Here is a 17956-nt window from a genome sequence, read left to right on the forward strand (position 1 = left end):
TATTTGTAATATATTGGACAGTTGTAACTGTGACGTCACACGCACGGACTACTTTTTTTTGTCAACAAGCAAACGACACAACACGATGTTCGTCCAGAAAAATCTGTGTCTCCGGACAGTCCGTTCTACCTCACACCAATTCCCGAATGTTGCCTCAAACCTGATGCAGCTGTGTGGTATTATTCCACTCCAATGGGAGAGCATCGTTTGAGAGAGCTAATGAAGAGGGCAGTCGAGGCTGCTGGACTGAAAGGCAGGAAAACTAATCACTAGGTCCGAAAAAACAACCGTCCAAACCCTCGTAAAATCTGGCGTCGCTCCACATAAAATTATGCAGGTCACCGGACACAAATCCCTTGCTAGGATCCAGGAGTATGATTCTAAATTAGATCACGTGGAGCAGCAGCAAATGTCGAGTTTACTTCAGGGCAATCACGCCTTCAGTCAACCATCTCTCGCGCTTCCACTCCCTGGCCGGTCAATTCAAGTGCACACAAACGAAATTTTCACGACTCCGATGCCATCAACTTCCGCACAGAATCCCAAGGATAATCAGCTAACTTTGTCAGCAAACTCTACTTCTCTTTCGTCCTCATCCTGTAAAGATTACAATAGCCTGTTCGGTGGCGCAGTTTTCAATAACTGCATTTAATTTTCACTGAAACGTCTGCATTTCTTTTCTTTACACCTCTATTTGTAAAATGCCGCTTCGGCCAAGTGCGCCTGACCCAGTTTTCCGTCAGCCAATGAAAGTGCTCCATTCAGTATTCCATATTCATCCGCTATCGGCTATTGTTACGCGATATGAAATGATTAGCTCGGTTTTACCCAATTTGCTTAGCGTTCGAGTTTATTTACTTACGTTTTTGACAAGTGGGTGTATAATAAATAGGTTATTGGATTGTACGGTCCTGTATGGACTCGTCCTGAGCGCCGCAAAGGGACTCGCAAGCTCGTCCCTTTCCTGGGCGCCCAGGACTCGTCCATACAAGACCATACAATCCAATAACCTATAAATACATCCACCTTAACTGGATTTAAAGAAAACCGCAAAGGCTTTTATGATGATGATAGATTTTATTTGGACCTATATTTGTGCAAAGATCAAAACGGTTTCCTCTTTTGCAGACTTTATGACAAGACATTCATGTAGATTCATGTTTGACATTGTAAATTATCCTTACTTGGACACAATATACCAAAGCGTGTTGCATACTGCGTGTACAAAACTCGCCTTGTATCATCTGTTAGATCATATGTGTTATGTGACAATTTCAATCAACGTCACAAGTTATTACGGCAGAAATGGGGTGTCAGGGTTATTCCATCAAACGTCCTCACTCTGAGTTTCGTAAGTTTTACAATAAGTATAATTTTCTTGTAAGTAATTATCGACAGAGCTTCCAGGATGTCTGGCACTCCGCTTCATGATTGTGTCTAATTCCGCTGAACATGCTGGCTGCATGGGGACGGTATATTCATGGTGTTGAATTAGATCGCCACATTGGTTATATGGACCGTTGCAAAGTGCAGCTGAGATGCACATATTATTATCGACAACTTATATACTCGTACTGGCACTGTACACGATTTGAATACCGATTTCACTTATTCGCCTAGAAACCACCCTGCGGCTTTCCAACGTCACTGAAAGCTGTTGACTGCTTCTCTTGGTGTGATTCCGTCGTACGAATACTCTCTTAGTGCTAAGCGTCGTTTTGGGAATTTGCCTTGCCATTATTGACATATTTTTTCTTGACATGTCAAGTTCATAAAATTCATAGCGCTTTTTACAAATTTTTTTTACAAAAATCGTGACTTTTGATGACAATTCCGTACTAGGACATGTACTCATGACAATTTAACTTTTGTCATGACCGTGCCAACCGTGACATGCAACCAGGAAGGGTAACATAATACAGACCTGCCCAAAGGAATGAAATAAAAAAAAGAGGAGGGAAAAATAAGCTGGCATGCTTGTGGTCTGATATAAAATAGCTGGGTATGGAAGAGTTCAGTTCACTTGGTATATAGTGATTTGCGACATACCCATACATGCGTTTTACTTTCTGAGAACAAGGCATTTTATAGTATTGTCGGTAACATTTCTTTGTCTTTTGGCAAAGTACAAACGGGTGTAAGTCATGGTTATACAGTTAAGTGGGGGAATGTTTAATGCAATATATTTCACACCAAGAAACGAGCAGCTCAGTGCTCACTGTGATCAAAAATCAGAATTGTTCAACGTTCCGCTTTTTCGTTCATATCATAGCTGTATGTAGCAGCCGTGGGTAGCATTCTTGGCCACTTGTCTTTCGTTCATCTCCGCATAATGATCAACTTCTGATATAGACTCACCACCGAAACATTAATTTGGGTAGCATTCTTGGCCACTTGTTTTTCGTTCATCTCCGCACAATGCTGATCATCTTCTGATACAAACTCATTACCGAAACATTAATTTCTACAGTGTTTGATTACTTAACGTCCAAATTTTTCATTTCTATACATGTCCATGCCGGCGCTAAGATTTACGGGAGGTGGAATCGCGGATTGCCTGAAGTAAAACTCTGCATGCCCTTTGCATATACCTGACAAATCTTCTAAATAAGAAGCCAAATTAAGGAGAACTGGATTCGAGCCTGCGACCACATTGGCCGGGATCTGACCCACTGCGGTCAACACAACATGCACTTAGACGACGGAGTGAGTGAAGAACTTAACACACATTCGTTATGCACTTTAAGCCTAATTAACAGTGGAACGAATAAAGAAGGAAAACAATTTTTTCCGTTGAACTTTATCAGATGTCAAGTAGATTATTTCTATATTTGCGCAGGGTTGTGAGCGTTCAGTCAGCCAGATCTGTCTGAATGCATGGGCATCATGACTATTGTTATGTGCCCCATACATGTAGACCTATACGACTGGCAATTATAACACTGGTTTTACCCGCCTCAACCTCGTAGACTATAGTCGGCTTAAAACCGTAATTAATAGGTACATCTGTTTTTAATAGGTTATGTTTAGATAGAGGTTTTCCCTGAGCTCTGCCAATGACCATCGTTGTAATCCACTTCACTGCAAGATCACTGTACAGACACTCACGCTCGGTGAACCACGTCTGTATCAGATATATTTCAAGACATCATTCGTTTTCCACAGATCAACGATCAAAATCAATCAATCATTTAAGCAATCCATCAATCCTATATATATCTTCTATGTATAAAATGCGTATTTATACATACATTATATACTGTCCTTAAATGTATTGGGATCAAAACGATCATAACCTCGAGTGTAATCAGTGTATGATAATCAGTACCGGTATACAACTGCGCATGCTCCCTCGGCCCACCTGTATAATCGTACAACTCCATATGTACGCCAATGTCATTCCATATCATCACATTAACCAGTGGGTGCATGTCGTTCACAGAGACTCATGTTTCACTGTTCATATAAGTTTTGGCCATGCCATACCGCGTTTTTATTTGTTTATTTATTTAGTTGATTAGTTTTTAACACCGTAGGCCCCTACTCAAAATTGTTCACAAACACGACAGCGGTGAGGTTTTCGAGAGCCATGCTTCGTTATATAGGTACTAAAACATCACAGAGAACAAATATAGAACATACAACAGTCGTCTCGCCTTCAAACAAAACATGAATATAGGATCACGGATGTATGATGAGTGCAGATAATAACAGTTAAAGTCACTGTCACCTTTACATCACGACTGCATAGGTAACCTGGGATTGCCACAAACGTCTATGCTAATCCCAGGTGTTCTGATATAAGCCTATCGTAATACCAGAGGAAAGCATCTAACACCCGTGATTCTTCTGCTTTGCGCAGGCAATGTTCTGTCTTGGTCTTTACCTTGGTCATAACAAACCTGTAATGTGTTAGCACTAACATGACAGCTTAAGTTGATTTGATCGACCTAAATATTTGTACGTGTTAAAACAGAAATTACATGTCATATGCATACGATACGGTGACACATTCAAACTTCATCTGCAAGCTAAGAAACGTGCTTGTAGTAAAATGTCAGATCACTGACTTATTAAGGCTAGGTGATCTAAACTCAGAACACAGTACAATGTCGACCTGCTGTCTGAATGTCTGCTTGTATTTATACGAACAAGTATTGGGTGAAGTTTTGATAACTGCTCTAAGCCCGCGTGTTTACTTCTCATCTATCCGGCATCACGTGGGACAAGCCTTGGTTTGGCAAAAGGGGGGAGAGAATTTATGGGAGATACCAAGTGAGGGGATAACAGCATGTGGGGGCGGGACGTTGCTTCCAACTTATCTTTTTCATGTAAACTTTTAAGAAAATTAGTTTTAATTAAACCAGAACATAAATAAAATGCAGAAATTCCATCTCTAGTGCATGTGATAAGGATGTGTATACTGACCACATCCTAGTCGTACGTCAAAGCAATCGTTTTAGCTATCCACCCCCTGCCCAGCAGTGGTCTCAGTTTCGAATAACTTCACTCACACGTGCCGAGGCAGTGTAGAAACAGCGTAGATTTTGCCAGGCACACAGACGTTAAGGGACTTCACAATGCTGTCAACTATGTTCGCTGTGCTATCCCTGCTCATTCTGGCGGGTAAGAACAAATTTTGCTTGTAAAGAATCAACAATTGTTACTTTTAATATATGTTCATATAATACGGTGTAATAAGGGGATGAAACGGGTTGCAGGAGAAAATCTATCTAGCGAATTCTAGAACTTGTGAGTGGTAGATTACTGTGTAAATCCATAAGTGCACAGCATGGATTGATTACGTCTAGTGCCTAGTACAGAGGAACAGTAGTGGGTATAACAGGTGATGGTATGTGGGAAGGCCTGTGTTGTAGAATAACTAATTAAGTCACATTTATTTCCCACATGTCACTTGTCTGGGGTTTGTATGAAGTGACTTATCGCCACAGTTTGATCGTTTCCTGTTTCTAGTATTTTTAGACAGATTTATCACATACGGGGAAGATAGGATATTGATTGCCTTCTTTAATCTACAGGTCATTTACATAGCAGTATATCAGTGGTGTATATCTACCCATAAATACATACCGGTATGCAAACATCCTGTTAGGGCCAAAATAGATCACTTTCTCATTTCATCAAACTTCACTGATTATATTGGTCATACAGCTCTGGCTCCTTTTGACTATCAGGTCCTGGACCAATGAGGTCATGTGTTCAAACCCAGCTCCAGCTGTTTCATCTGTACCTTGAAGTTAAGGGGTTTTTTTCGGGTATCTGATGAAGGACAGTAGTTTACCCTGTGCAATGGATTACTTCCTCAAATAAACTTGACTATCATTATAAGTGTAAATTTTTTTAGCATCTTATTAAACAAGTCATTGATTCATTTTTAGCGCAGTGTCACATGAGCCTTCGATATACATGTAAAACTGACCATGCACTGGATGTCTGGTCTCAGTATAATGTGTGGTGTCCTGTCCTACATTCTCACTAGGGACTCAGTAGATGGGGACAGATCAAGCACTGGATGCCTGGTGTCAGTATAATGGATCAGGCGTTGGTCTGGCCCCTTGATTGGTGGCTAAGAAAATTGACAAGCAAAAGTCCACATTGGTGTCAGTATAAGTGGTGTCAGTACAAGTGGTGTCGTGCTTGCTGCCATACTTTGTACAGCTTCCTAGTGTGGTGTTTATTATGTGGGGAACACTTGTGTATGCAGGAGTTACATTAAAGAAATTATCGAATTTCGACTGAATATGGCAATAAACCCTAAACGTGAACAGGCCAAGAGACTACACGCTCTCACGCCCATAGTAGTAGAGAAATACAGAGGGAGAGTTGTCAGTCTATTTGTACTGTTGTCAAGGAGGTGTTCACTGCATGTGTCTTGATTGTGTATTTTACACATATTAAGCACCGTACATGTGCATCAGCACTACATACACATTATGTTTGACAATGTCTGTATTTCTGTCTTAAGGTCTGGTGGTTAATAGGAGAAGAGCATTTGTACACCCCTGACTAAGTAAAAGTACACGCTTCAGTAAGTATGTGTACACCTTACTTGACGTGTGTTATATAGCAGTTGTACAGCATGGGTGAAGCCTCGGAAGGTTTGTACCATGGTGTCTTGTTTAGGCTATGTAACCCAACTTGTAGCCATCATGAAGTCTGTCTGTACACTACGCGGTTTTCTGCGTGCAGAAATGCTTCTTTAAAGTTTGCGGTTTCTTAAAAATGAATTTATAGTACATCTACATTCAGTAGCTGAGATAAATTTGCCTTTTATGTTGTGTGTAATGAGTTGTGAAGATTACTCAGATCATAAAGGCCCTTTTAGCAGGTGTATGAAGAGGTGTGGACAGCTTTTGTTTTTTTGATATCATACTCTGTCTGTAGCATATCACTCAGACTTCATACCGACCAATGAAGTGCACTTCACACAGACTCCATACCAACAAGTGAAGTACACATCACAGACTCCATACCAACAAGTGAAGTGCACATCGCTCAGACTCCATGACAACCAGTGAAGTGCACATCGCTCTGACTCCATACCAACAAGTGAAGTACACATCACAGACTCCATACCAACCAGTGAAGTGCACATCGCTCAGACTCCATGACAACCAGTGAAGTGCACATCGCTCTGACTCCATACCAACAAGTGAACTACACATCACAGACTCCATACCAACCAGTGAAGTGCACATCGCTCTGACTCCATACCAACAAGTGAAGTACACATCACAGACTCCATACCAACCAGTGAAGTGCACATCGCTCAGACTCCATGACAACCAGTGAAGTGCAAATCACTCAGACTCCATGACAACCAGTGAAGTGCACATCGCTCAGACTCCATGACAACCAGTGAAGTGCACATCACAGACTCCATACCAACCAGTGAAGTGCACATCGCTCAGACTCCATGACAACCAGTGAAGTGCAAATTGCTCAGACTCCATACTAACAAGTGAAGTGCACATCACAGACTCCATACCAACCAGTGAAGTGCACATCGCTCTGACTCCATACCAACAAGTGAAGTACACATCAGACTCCATACCAACCAGTGAAGTGCAAATTGCTCAGACTCCATACCAACCAGTGAAGTACACATCACAGACTCCATACCAACCAGTGAAGTGCACATCGCTCAGACTCCATACCAACAAGTGAAGTACACATCAGACTCCATACCAACCAGTGAAGTGCACATCGCTCTGACTCCATACCAACAAGTGAAGTACACATCACAGACTCCATACCAACCAGTGAAGTGCACATCGCTCTGACTCCATACCAACCAGTGAAGTGCACTTTGCTCAGACTCCATACCAACCAGTGAAGTGCACTTCGCTCAGACTCCATACCAACAAGTGAAGTACACATCGCTCTGACTCCATACCAACAAGTGAAGTGCACATTGCTCTGACTCCATACCAAAAAGTGAAGTGCACTTCACTCAGACTCCATACTAACAAGTGAAGTGCAAATCGCTCAGACTCCATGACAACCAGTGAAGTGCAAATTGCTCAGACTCCATACCAACAAGTGAAGTGCACTTTGCTCAGACTCCATACCAACCAGTGAAGTGCTCTTTGCTCAGACTCCATACCAACCAGTGAAGTGCACATCGCTCAGACTCCATACCAACCAGTGAAGTGCAAATCGCTCAGAATACATACCAACAAGTGAAGTGCAAATCGCTCAGACTCCATACCAACAAGTGAAGTGCACTTCACTCAGACTCCATACCAACAAGTGAAGTGCAAATCGCTCAGACTCCATACCAACCAGTGAAGTGCACATCGCTCTGACTCCATACCAACAAGTGAAGTACACATCACAGACTCCATACCAACCAGTGAAGTGCACATCGCTCTGACTCCATACCAACCAGTGAAGTGCACTTTGCTCAGACTCCATACCAACCAGTGAAGTGCACTTCGCTCAGACTCCATACCAACAAGTGAAGTACACATCGCTCTGACTCCATACCAACAAGTGAAGTGCACATTGCTCTGACTCCATACCAAAAAGTGAAGTGCACTTCACTCAGACTCCATACTAACAAGTGAAGTGCAAATCGCTCAGACTCCATGACAACCAGTGAAGTGCAAATTGCTCAGACTCCATACCAACAAGTGAAGTGCACTTTGCTCAGACTCCATACCAACCAGTGAAGTGCTCTTTGCTCAGACTCCATACCAACCAGTGAAGTGCACATCGCTCAGACTCCATACCAACCAGTGAAGTGCAAATCGCTCAGAATACATACCAACAAGTGAAGTGCAAATCGCTCAGACTCCATACCAACAAGTGAAGTGCACTTCACTCAGACTCCATACCAACAAGTGAAGTGCAAATCGCTCAGACTCCATACCAACAAGTGAAGTGCAAATCGCTCAGACTCCATACCAACAAGTGAAGTGCACTTTGCTCAGACTCCATACCAACCAGTGAAGTGCACTTTGCTCAGACTCCATACCAACCAGTGAAGTGCACTTCGCTCAGACTCGATACCAACAAGTGAAGTGCACACCACACAGACTTCATACCAACCAGTGAAGTGCTCTTCACTCAGACTTCATACCAACCAGTGACTGGGTAGGCAGAGTGAGCGTTTTGTCCCTGGCATGGCTGGTAGGCAGAGTGAGTCTTTGTGAATATCATTTAGAGCATTATATAAGGCTTGTGCGCTGTGTTGTTGTAGGGGAGAACTGATCTGTAAACATGGCTGACCTGTACTGTCCCTCAACAGGGCCAGGACTAAAGCTGAGGTCACTGTCCCTGTGCAGTAGTCTCTATGGATTAGTGAGCTTGAACACCTTTGACTGGGGTTTGTAGTTACCTAGGTCAACCCAGAACAGATTAGGGCTTTGATGAGGACATGTTATGAAGTGTATGGACAAAGATTGTCAAGAAAGAATATGAATAGCATGGCAGCACTATCCTTATTCTTGAACCTTTTCAACCACCACATTCAAATCAGTCAAAATTTAATTCGAAATATTCCAAGGGAACGTTGAGGGGTACAGATATAATGTGCACACTTTTATATCACTGGTGATACAAGCCAATCCGATTATCTTCGATTTCACCTTATTTTTATACATTAATTCCACTGCAAACATTTTGTTTACAGGATGAATTGGTTGAAGATATACAGTAAATGGTATTTTGACCAAGCAGGCATGTTTACAAGCGCAGATGCAATCAGAAGTTTGGTGAAAAGCCTGACTTTTATTCACCTTATCGCAGTTCTCATCGGCACTTCTCCCTGATCTACACGATGTAATTGGAAATTGATTGACGAGTTTAGTCACACATGTCAGAAGGTGTTATTAACATCAAGCCTATGAAATCCCATGGAGCAATTTGACAGTGAACATAACATGAATTAGGTGATACATACCTGACAACACTTTGTGCACGTTCGTTGTGTTACTTGCACATGTAGGTGCGTGGTGTACTTGCACATGTAGGTGCTTGGTCAGTACTTGCATATGTAGGTGCGTGGTCAGTACTTGCACATGTAGGTGCGTGGTCAGTACTTGCACATGTACGCGCATGGTCAGTACTTGCACATGTACACGCGTGGTCAGTACTTGCACATGTACGTGCATGGTCAGTACTTGCACATGTAGGTTCGTGGTCAGTACTTGCACATGTAGGTGCGTGGTCAGTACTTGCACATGTAGGTTCGTGGTCAGTACTTGCACATGTAGGTGCGTGGTCAGTACTTGCACATGTAGGTGCATGGTCAGTACTTGCACATGTAGGTGCATGGTCAGTACTTGCACATGTAGGTGCGTGGCCAGTACGTGCACAAGTATGTGCGTGGTCAGTACGTGCACATGTACGCGCGTGGTCAGTACTTGCACATGTACGCGCGTGGTCAGTACTTGCACATGTACGCGCGTGGTCAGTACTTGCACATGTACGCGCGTGGTCAGTACTTGCACACGTACGCGCGTGGTCAGTACTTGCACACGTAGGCGCTTGGTCGATACTTGCACACGTACGCGTGTGGTCGGTACTTGCACACGAACGCGTGTGGTCGGTACTTGCACACGTACGCACGTGGTCGGTACCAGCACACATACACGCGTTGTCGGTACGTGCACACGTACGCGCGTGGTCGGTACTTGCACGTGTACGCACGTGGTCGGTACTTGCACGTGTAGGTACGTGGTCAGTACTCGCACATGTAGGTGCGTGGTCAGTACTTGCACAGGTACGTGTGTGTAAGATGGCATGTTTCTTTTGTCTATATGATGACTTTTTGAAAGATAACATAAATGTTTACATAGATGTAAAGAGGATGAAGCAGTTTTTATGATGGAGTCACCATGCATACCATGCTAAAGAATGGAGTGCTAAGGCAGATTTTTTCTGTAGTATTGTAAGGGTTTATACTGTAATGTAGGCACTGCTAAGGAGTCTACTCTGTAATGTAGGCACTGCTGAGGAGTCTACTCTGTAATGTAGGCACTGCTGATGAGTCTACTCTGTAATGTAGGCACTGCTGAGGAGTCTACTCTGTAATGTAGGCACTACTGAGGAGTCTACTCTGTAATGTAGGCACTGCTGTGGAGTCTACTCTTTAATGTAGGCATTATTTAGGAGTCTACTCTGTAATGTAGGCATTGCTGAGGAGTCAACTCTGTAATGTAGGCACTACTGAGGAGTCTACTCTGTAAAATAGGCACTACTGAGGGATCTACTCTGTAGTGTAGTCACTACTGAGGGGTCTACTCTGTAATGTAGTCACTACTAAAGAGTCGACTCTGTAATGTAGTCACTACTGAGGAGTCAACTCTGTAATGTAGTCACTACTGAGAATTCTTCTCTGTAATATAGTCACTACTGAAAAGTCTACTCTGTAGTCACTATTGAGAAGTGTACTCTATAAATGTAGGCACAACTGAGAAGTCGACTCTGTAATGTAGTCACTACTCAGAAGTGTACTCTGTATAAATGTCACTACTGAGGAGTCTACTCTGTAATGTAGTCACTATTGGGAAGTGCACTCTGTATAAATGTAGGCAAAACTGAGAAGTCTAATGACAAACAAACTATATCAGACAAACTGTATCTTATGCTTTTGACAGAAAGACAATGGTTGAACATGTGTATATCTGGACTATAGTTTGCTATCTTCCACTGAGGATGGTTGTGACAGACAGACAGTGGTTGAACATGTGTATAACTGGACTATAGTTTGTTATCTTCCACTGAGGATGGTTGTGACAGACAAACAGTGGTTGAACATGTGTATATCTGGACTATAGTTTATCTTCCACTGAGGATGGTTGTGACAAACAGACTAACAATGGTTGAACATGTGTATATCTGGACTATAGTTTGTTATCTTCCACTGAGGATGGTTGTGACAGACCAATCCAGTCTGGATTAATAGTGGAGCTAAAGTTTTGTGTTTATCTCTCAGTCCACTCTGGATTATTAGTGGAGCTAAAGTTTTGTTTGTTTATCTTTTAGTTGAGTCTGGATCAGCAGTGGAGCTAAATTTTTATGCGTATCTTTCAGTCCATATCAGCAGTGGAGCAAAAGTTTTGTGTTTATCTCTCAGTTGAGTCTGGATCAGCAGTGGAACTAAAGTTTTATGTGTTTATCTTTCAGTTGAGTCTGGATTATCAGCGGAGCTAAAGTTTTTTTTGTTTATCTTTCAGTTGAATCTGGATCAGCAGTGGAGCTAAAGTTTTATGCGTATCTTTCAGTCCATATCAGCAGTGGAGCAAAAGTTTTGTGTGTTTATCTCTCATTTGAGTCTGGATCAGCAGTGGAGCTAAAGTTTTGTGTTTATCTTTCAGTTGAATCTGGATCAGCAGTGGAACTAAAGTTTTGTGTTTATCTTTCAGTTGAGTCTGGATTATCAGTGGAGCTAAATTTTTGTGTTTATCTTTCAGTTGAGTCTGGATCAGCAGTGGAGCTAAAGTTTTATGTGTTTATCTTTCAGTTGAGTCTGGATCAGCAGTGGAGCTAAAGGCACAGATTTTTATGGCGGGATTACAGGGTGATGTCCTTTTCTCCCAGAGTAACCTTGGTGGCCCCATAGAGGTCATATTTGACTTGAAGGGCTTGCCTGCTGGGAAGACATATAACTGGAGTATACGAGAGTTTCCTGTGAACTATGATGTGGCAGATCGCTGCAGCGAGACAGCTATTGGTCAAAGGTACATCAACAAACATGCTTGTCTTCATCAGCTCTTACTTTGTAGTGTTCACGTCAGCAGAGCAACATTGGAAACTACGATCTATCACTCAAGTTGATAAAGTTTTAAATACAGTACTTGATAATTCATAAAGTTTCCCTCGCATTTGTATGTCACTGACTGAAACACTCATTTGTATGTCACTGATTGAAACATTCATTTGTATGTCACTGACTGAAACACTCATTTGTATGTCACTGACTGAAACACTCATTTGTATGTCACTGACTGAAACACTCATTTGTATGTCACTGACTCAAACACTCATTTGTATGTCACTGATTGAAACACTCATTTGTATGTCACTGATTGAAACACTCATTTGTATGTCACTGATTGAAACACTGATTTGTATGTCACTGACTCAAACACTCATTTGTATGTCACTGACTCAAACACTCATTTGTATGTCACTGACTGAAACACTCATTTGTATGTCACTGACTGAAACACTCATTTGTATGTCACTGACTGAAACACTTATTTGGATGTCACTGACTGAAACACTGATTTGTATGTCACTGATTGAAACACTGATTTGTATGTCACTGATTGAAACACTGATTTGTATGTCACTGACTGAAACACTGATTTGTATGTCGCTGATTGAAACACTCATTTGTATATCACTGACTGAAACTCATTTGTATGTCACTGACTGAAACTCATTTGTATGTCACTGATTGAAACACTGATTTGTATATCACTGACTGAAACTCATTTGTATGTCACTGACTGAAATGCTCATTTGTATGTCGATGACTGAAACACTCATTTGTATGTCACTGATTGAAACACTCATTTGTATGTCACTGATTGAAACACTCATTTGTATGTCGCTGACTGAAACACTCATTTGTATATCACTGACTGAAACACTGATTTGTATGTCACTGACTCAAACACTCATTTGTATGTCACTGACTGAATCGCTCATTTGTATGTCGCTGACTGAAACACTCATTTGTATGTCACTGACTCAAACACTCATTTGTATGTCACTGACTGAAACACTCATTTGTATGTCACTGACTCAAACACTCATTTGTATGTCACTGATTGAAACACTCATTTGTATGTCACTGACTGAAACACTGATTTGTATGTTGCTGACTGAAACACTCATTTGTATATCACTGACTGAAACACTGATTTGTATGTCACTGATTGAAACACTTATTTGTATGTCGCTGAGTCAAACACTCATTTGTATGTCACTGACTGAAACACTCATTTGTATGTCACTGACTGAAACACTCATTTGTATGTCACTGACTGAAACACTCATTTGTATGTCACTGACTGAAATGCTCATTTGTATGTCGATGACTGAAACACTCATTTGTATGTCACTGACTGAAACACTGATTTGTATGTTGCTGACTGAAACACTCATTTGTATGTCACTGACTGAAACACTAATTGTATGTCACTGACTGAAACACTCATTTGTATGTCACTGACTGAAATGATCATTTGTATGTCACTGACTGTATGTCATTTGTATTTACAATAATGAACTATTTTGAATTTGGTACCAAAATTAGACTTAAAGCTATGACATAAAAGATATGTCAGGTGAACAAATGGTATTGCTGGTTATATCAGGAAAGCTTTCCCTATATTAGGCTGATCAGATGAGACTATGGCACTAAGTAGTGTAGTGAGGAAGTGGTATTGGTGATAATATTAGGAAAGCTTTCCCTGTATTGGGGTGATCAGATGAGACAAGGGTACTAAGTAGTGTAGTGAGGAAGTGGTATTGGGGATTATATCAGGAATGCTTTCCCTGTATTGGGGTGATCAGATGAGACAAGGGCACTAAGTAGTATGGTAAGGAAGTGGTATTGGTGATTATATCAGGAATGCTTTCCCTGTATTGGGGTGATCAGATGAGACAAGGGCACTAAGTAGTATGGTGAGGAAGTGGTATTGGTGATTATATCAGGAATGCTTTCCCTGTATTGGGGTGATCAGATGAGACAAGGGCACTAAGTAGTATGGTAAGGAAGTGGTATTGGTGATTATATCAGGAATGCTTTCCTTGTATTGGGGTGATCAGATGAGACAAGGGCACTAAGTAGTATGGTGAGGAAGTGGTATTGGTGATTATATCAGGAAAGCTTTCCCTGTATTGGGGTGATCAGATGAGACAAGGGCACTAAGTAGTATGGTAAGGAAGTGGTATTGGTGATTATATCAGGAAAGCTTTCCCTGTATTGGGGTGATCAGATGAGACAAGGGCACTAAGTAGTATGGTAAGGAAGTGGTATTGGTGATTATATCAGGAAAGCTTTCCCTGTATTGGGGTGATCAGATGAGACAAGGGCACTAAGTAGTATGGTAAGGAAGTGGTATTGGTGGTTATATCAGGAAAGCTTTCCCTATATTAGGCTGATCAGATGAGACAAGGGCACTAAGTAGTGTAGTGAGGAAGTGGTATTGGTGGTTATATCAGGAAAGCTTTCCCTGTATTGGGGTGATCAGATGAGACAAAGGCACTAAGTAGTATGGTAAGGAAGTGGTATTGGTGGTTATATCAGGAAAGCTTTCCCTGTATTGGGGTGATCAGATGAGACAAGGGCACTAAGTAGTGTAGTGAGGAAGTGGTATTGGTGATTATATGAGGAATGCTTTCCCTGTATTGGGGTGATCAGATGAGACAAGGGCACTAAGTAGTATGGTGAGGAAGTGGTATTGGTGGTTATATCAGGAAAGCTTTCCCTGTATTGGGGTGATCAGATGAGACAAGGGCACTAAGTAGTGTAGTGAGGAAGTGGTATTGGTGATTATATCAGGAATGCTTTCCCTGTATTGGGGTGATCAGATCAGACAAGGGCACTAAGTAGTATGGTAAGGAAGCGGTATTGGTGGTTATATCAGGAAAGCTTTCCCTGTATTGGGGTGATCAGATGAGACAAGGGCACTAAGTAGTATGGTGAGGAAGTGGTATTGGTGGTTATATCAGGAAAGCTTTCCCTGTATTGGGGTGATCAGATGAGACAAGGGCACTAAGTAGTGTAGTGAGGAAATGGTATTGGTGGTTATATCAGGAAAGCTTTCCCTGTATTGGGGTGATCAGATGAGACAAGGGCACTAAGTAGTATGGTGAGGAAGTGGTATTGGTGATTATATCAGGAAAGCTTTCCCTGTAATTGGGTGATCAGACGACTGCGGCACTAAGTAGTAGTCTTTCTTGTTTTCAGTATACATGATCATATTTCTGGGACTGTCACTAACACAACCCAGGTCACAAATATATCTATCCCTAATGCTGGAGTTGATCTCAATGGAACATCTAGTCTTCTAGGTAAGTAGCTTTAATATTCACACGCATTTGTACATGTAATTGCTTTTCTGAAAGATGTATGGGAAGATGTAAAACAGTGTAGGACATGCACTGGAGAAATGAGTCCTGTTCCTTGTGTGTGAGGCAAACACGTCGCTGTAGACTTCAGTGTAGGACATGCACTGGCGAAATGAGTCCTGTGGAGTTGCTTGTGTGTGAGGCAAACACGTAGCTGTAGTCTTCAGTGAAATGATTAATCTGGTAAGTAGACAAGAAATTCAGTGAAAAATTCTTAAAGAATCAAACTTGTGCTGATTTTTATTTTTATGATCGAAAAATTGTCATTATATTTATGCATTTCAGGCAGGTCCATTCTTCTGAAGGACCAAGAGGAGCTTTTAGAATCGGCCTGTGCCAGCATTCTCCCCTTGCATACTCTGACCACAGCCATTGCTCGCTTCCAGTCTGAGATAGCTGGCACAGTCCTGCTTCGCCAGCCGACAAACATGGATGATGCTGAGACAATGGTGGTCACAGACCTCTTCTATGTTAATGACATGACCGAGGTTGGAATGTACAACTGGAAAATCATGACTAACTCGGCTGACAATAGTGCTCTGGGACCAAATGTTTGTGAAAATTTAGGAACAATTTTCAACCCTGCTGGAGCTGTGGAAGGGGTTGATTGTCAAGCCGGTAACCACTTTAATTGCTCTGTAGGTGATCTAACAGCAAAGCTCGGGAAAGTGAGCGTTGGCGCTGAAATGTCAGGAGCCAGGCATTTAACATCTGATGCTAATCTACCACTGACAGGTGGGCAGAGTATTGCAGACAAAGCCTTGGCGCTTCTCGATGCCAATGGGGCTATTATCACTTGTGCCAACATCAAGGCGTTCCAAACAAAGATGGCCACAGCATTTTTCAGCATGGATGGTATCCAGGGCAACCTTAAGTTTGTTCAAGATTCGCCCTATGACCCTACCCTTGTCCAGGTTAACCTCTTTGGTCTGAAAAGTAAAGCTGGAGGTTATCATGTCCACGACTTTCCAGTTCCACAACGGATAAGCAAAGATGACAAAGTCTGCAGTGGTGACTCAGTCAGTGGTCACTGGAACCCATTCATGTGGGTCAAGGCCACTAGCCCAGCAGAAGGCAGTGGGACAAGTGACCAGTACGAGGTGGGTGACCTGAGCGGGAAGTATGGACTCTTGACTGGTTTGTCACAACTCCAAACTAACTACACAGATTGGAACCTGCCCCTGTTTGGGAAAAATAGCATTATTGGTAGATCCATTGTAATTCATAGAAGTTCTGATGGAAGCCGTTGGGTCTGCTCGAATATTGTAGGCTCGTCAATGCTGCGAACTGCAGTTGCAACCTTTAAATACCCAGTAATTGGCAGTATGTATTTCCAGCAACCTGCCGATGACCCCATGGCAGACACGAGTATTTTCCTGAAGCTGAACTACGGTGATGGAAGTTTCGAAACAGTTGGTCACAATTGGCACATCCATGTGGATCCCATTGGGGATGATTTTGATGCCGACATTTCGTTGAGGTGTAAAAGTGCCAAGGGACATTACAATCCATTCCATGTTTATCTAGAAGGTAACTATTCCAGCTCTTGTAGACCAGATAATGGCATGCGATGTGAAGTGGGCGACTTAGCAAACAAACATGGAAAACTGGCAATTAGGACGCCGGAAGGAATGGGAATGAAATATTTCTTCACGGACACTACTCTTCCATTATCTGGACCTAACAGTATCATTGGCCGCTCAGTTGTGATACACGGGAGAGACTCTGGTGACTCGAGAATGTCGTGTGCTAATATTTACCATATGACAATGATGAATGCAGAAGTGACAGAATGGTCATCCAGTGAGGTCACAGGGTCAATGAAGTTCCACCAGGCGCCCATGTGTGACCACTCCATGCTGATGGTGGATGTGACTGGACTGGGTCACATAGCAGGAGGGTACCATGTACATGAACTGCCAACTCTGAAGGGTGCTCAGAATCCATGTTCAGGGGCCAGCGTAGCTGGACACTATAATCCATTTCATGTCAACATTTCAGTGAGCCCCGCTCCTGGAAATGGAACCCTGGATAAGTATGAAGTTGGGGACTTGAGTGGCAAACACGGCCGAGTCACGGGTCTACAAGGGCTGAAGGAAACATTCATGGACAACAATCTGATGCTGTACGGCACTCGAAGTGTCGTGGGGCGGTCGATTGTCATTCACAAAGAGGAGAAGAATGCCCGATGGATCTGTGGAAACATACTGCCAACCACTGGGGCATCTGACAGAACTTACAGGGCAAAAGCTACCTTTAAAGGAACTGTTCAAGGATTCATTATGCTGGTAAGTACTTGTGTGATATGTACGTTTACAGGGGCATAGATACTTTGGTCATG

General features: G+C 42.3%; 1 protein-coding gene across 1 annotated transcript in view; it reads left to right on the plus strand.

The window, feature by feature from the left end:
* Positions 1 to 4549: 4549 nt before the first annotated feature.
* The window catches only part of LOC135468049 (uncharacterized), a 34988-nt gene continuing 21581 nt past the window's right edge, over positions 4550 to 17956 (plus strand). The window contains exons 1-4 of the mRNA XM_064746064.1: positions 4550 to 4626; positions 11993 to 12209; positions 15455 to 15558; positions 15901 to 17903. Coding sequence (XP_064602134.1) covers positions 4581 to 4626; positions 11993 to 12209; positions 15455 to 15558; positions 15901 to 17903 — 2370 coding nt within the window. The 5' untranslated portion in view covers positions 4550 to 4580. The remainder of the gene's footprint in view (positions 4627 to 11992; positions 12210 to 15454; positions 15559 to 15900; positions 17904 to 17956) is intronic.

The sequence above is a fragment of the Liolophura sinensis genome, chromosome 6, assembly GCF_032854445.1.
Source record: "Liolophura sinensis isolate JHLJ2023 chromosome 6, CUHK_Ljap_v2, whole genome shotgun sequence".
Classification (NCBI taxonomy): Eukaryota; Metazoa; Mollusca; class Polyplacophora; order Chitonida; family Chitonidae; genus Liolophura; species Liolophura sinensis.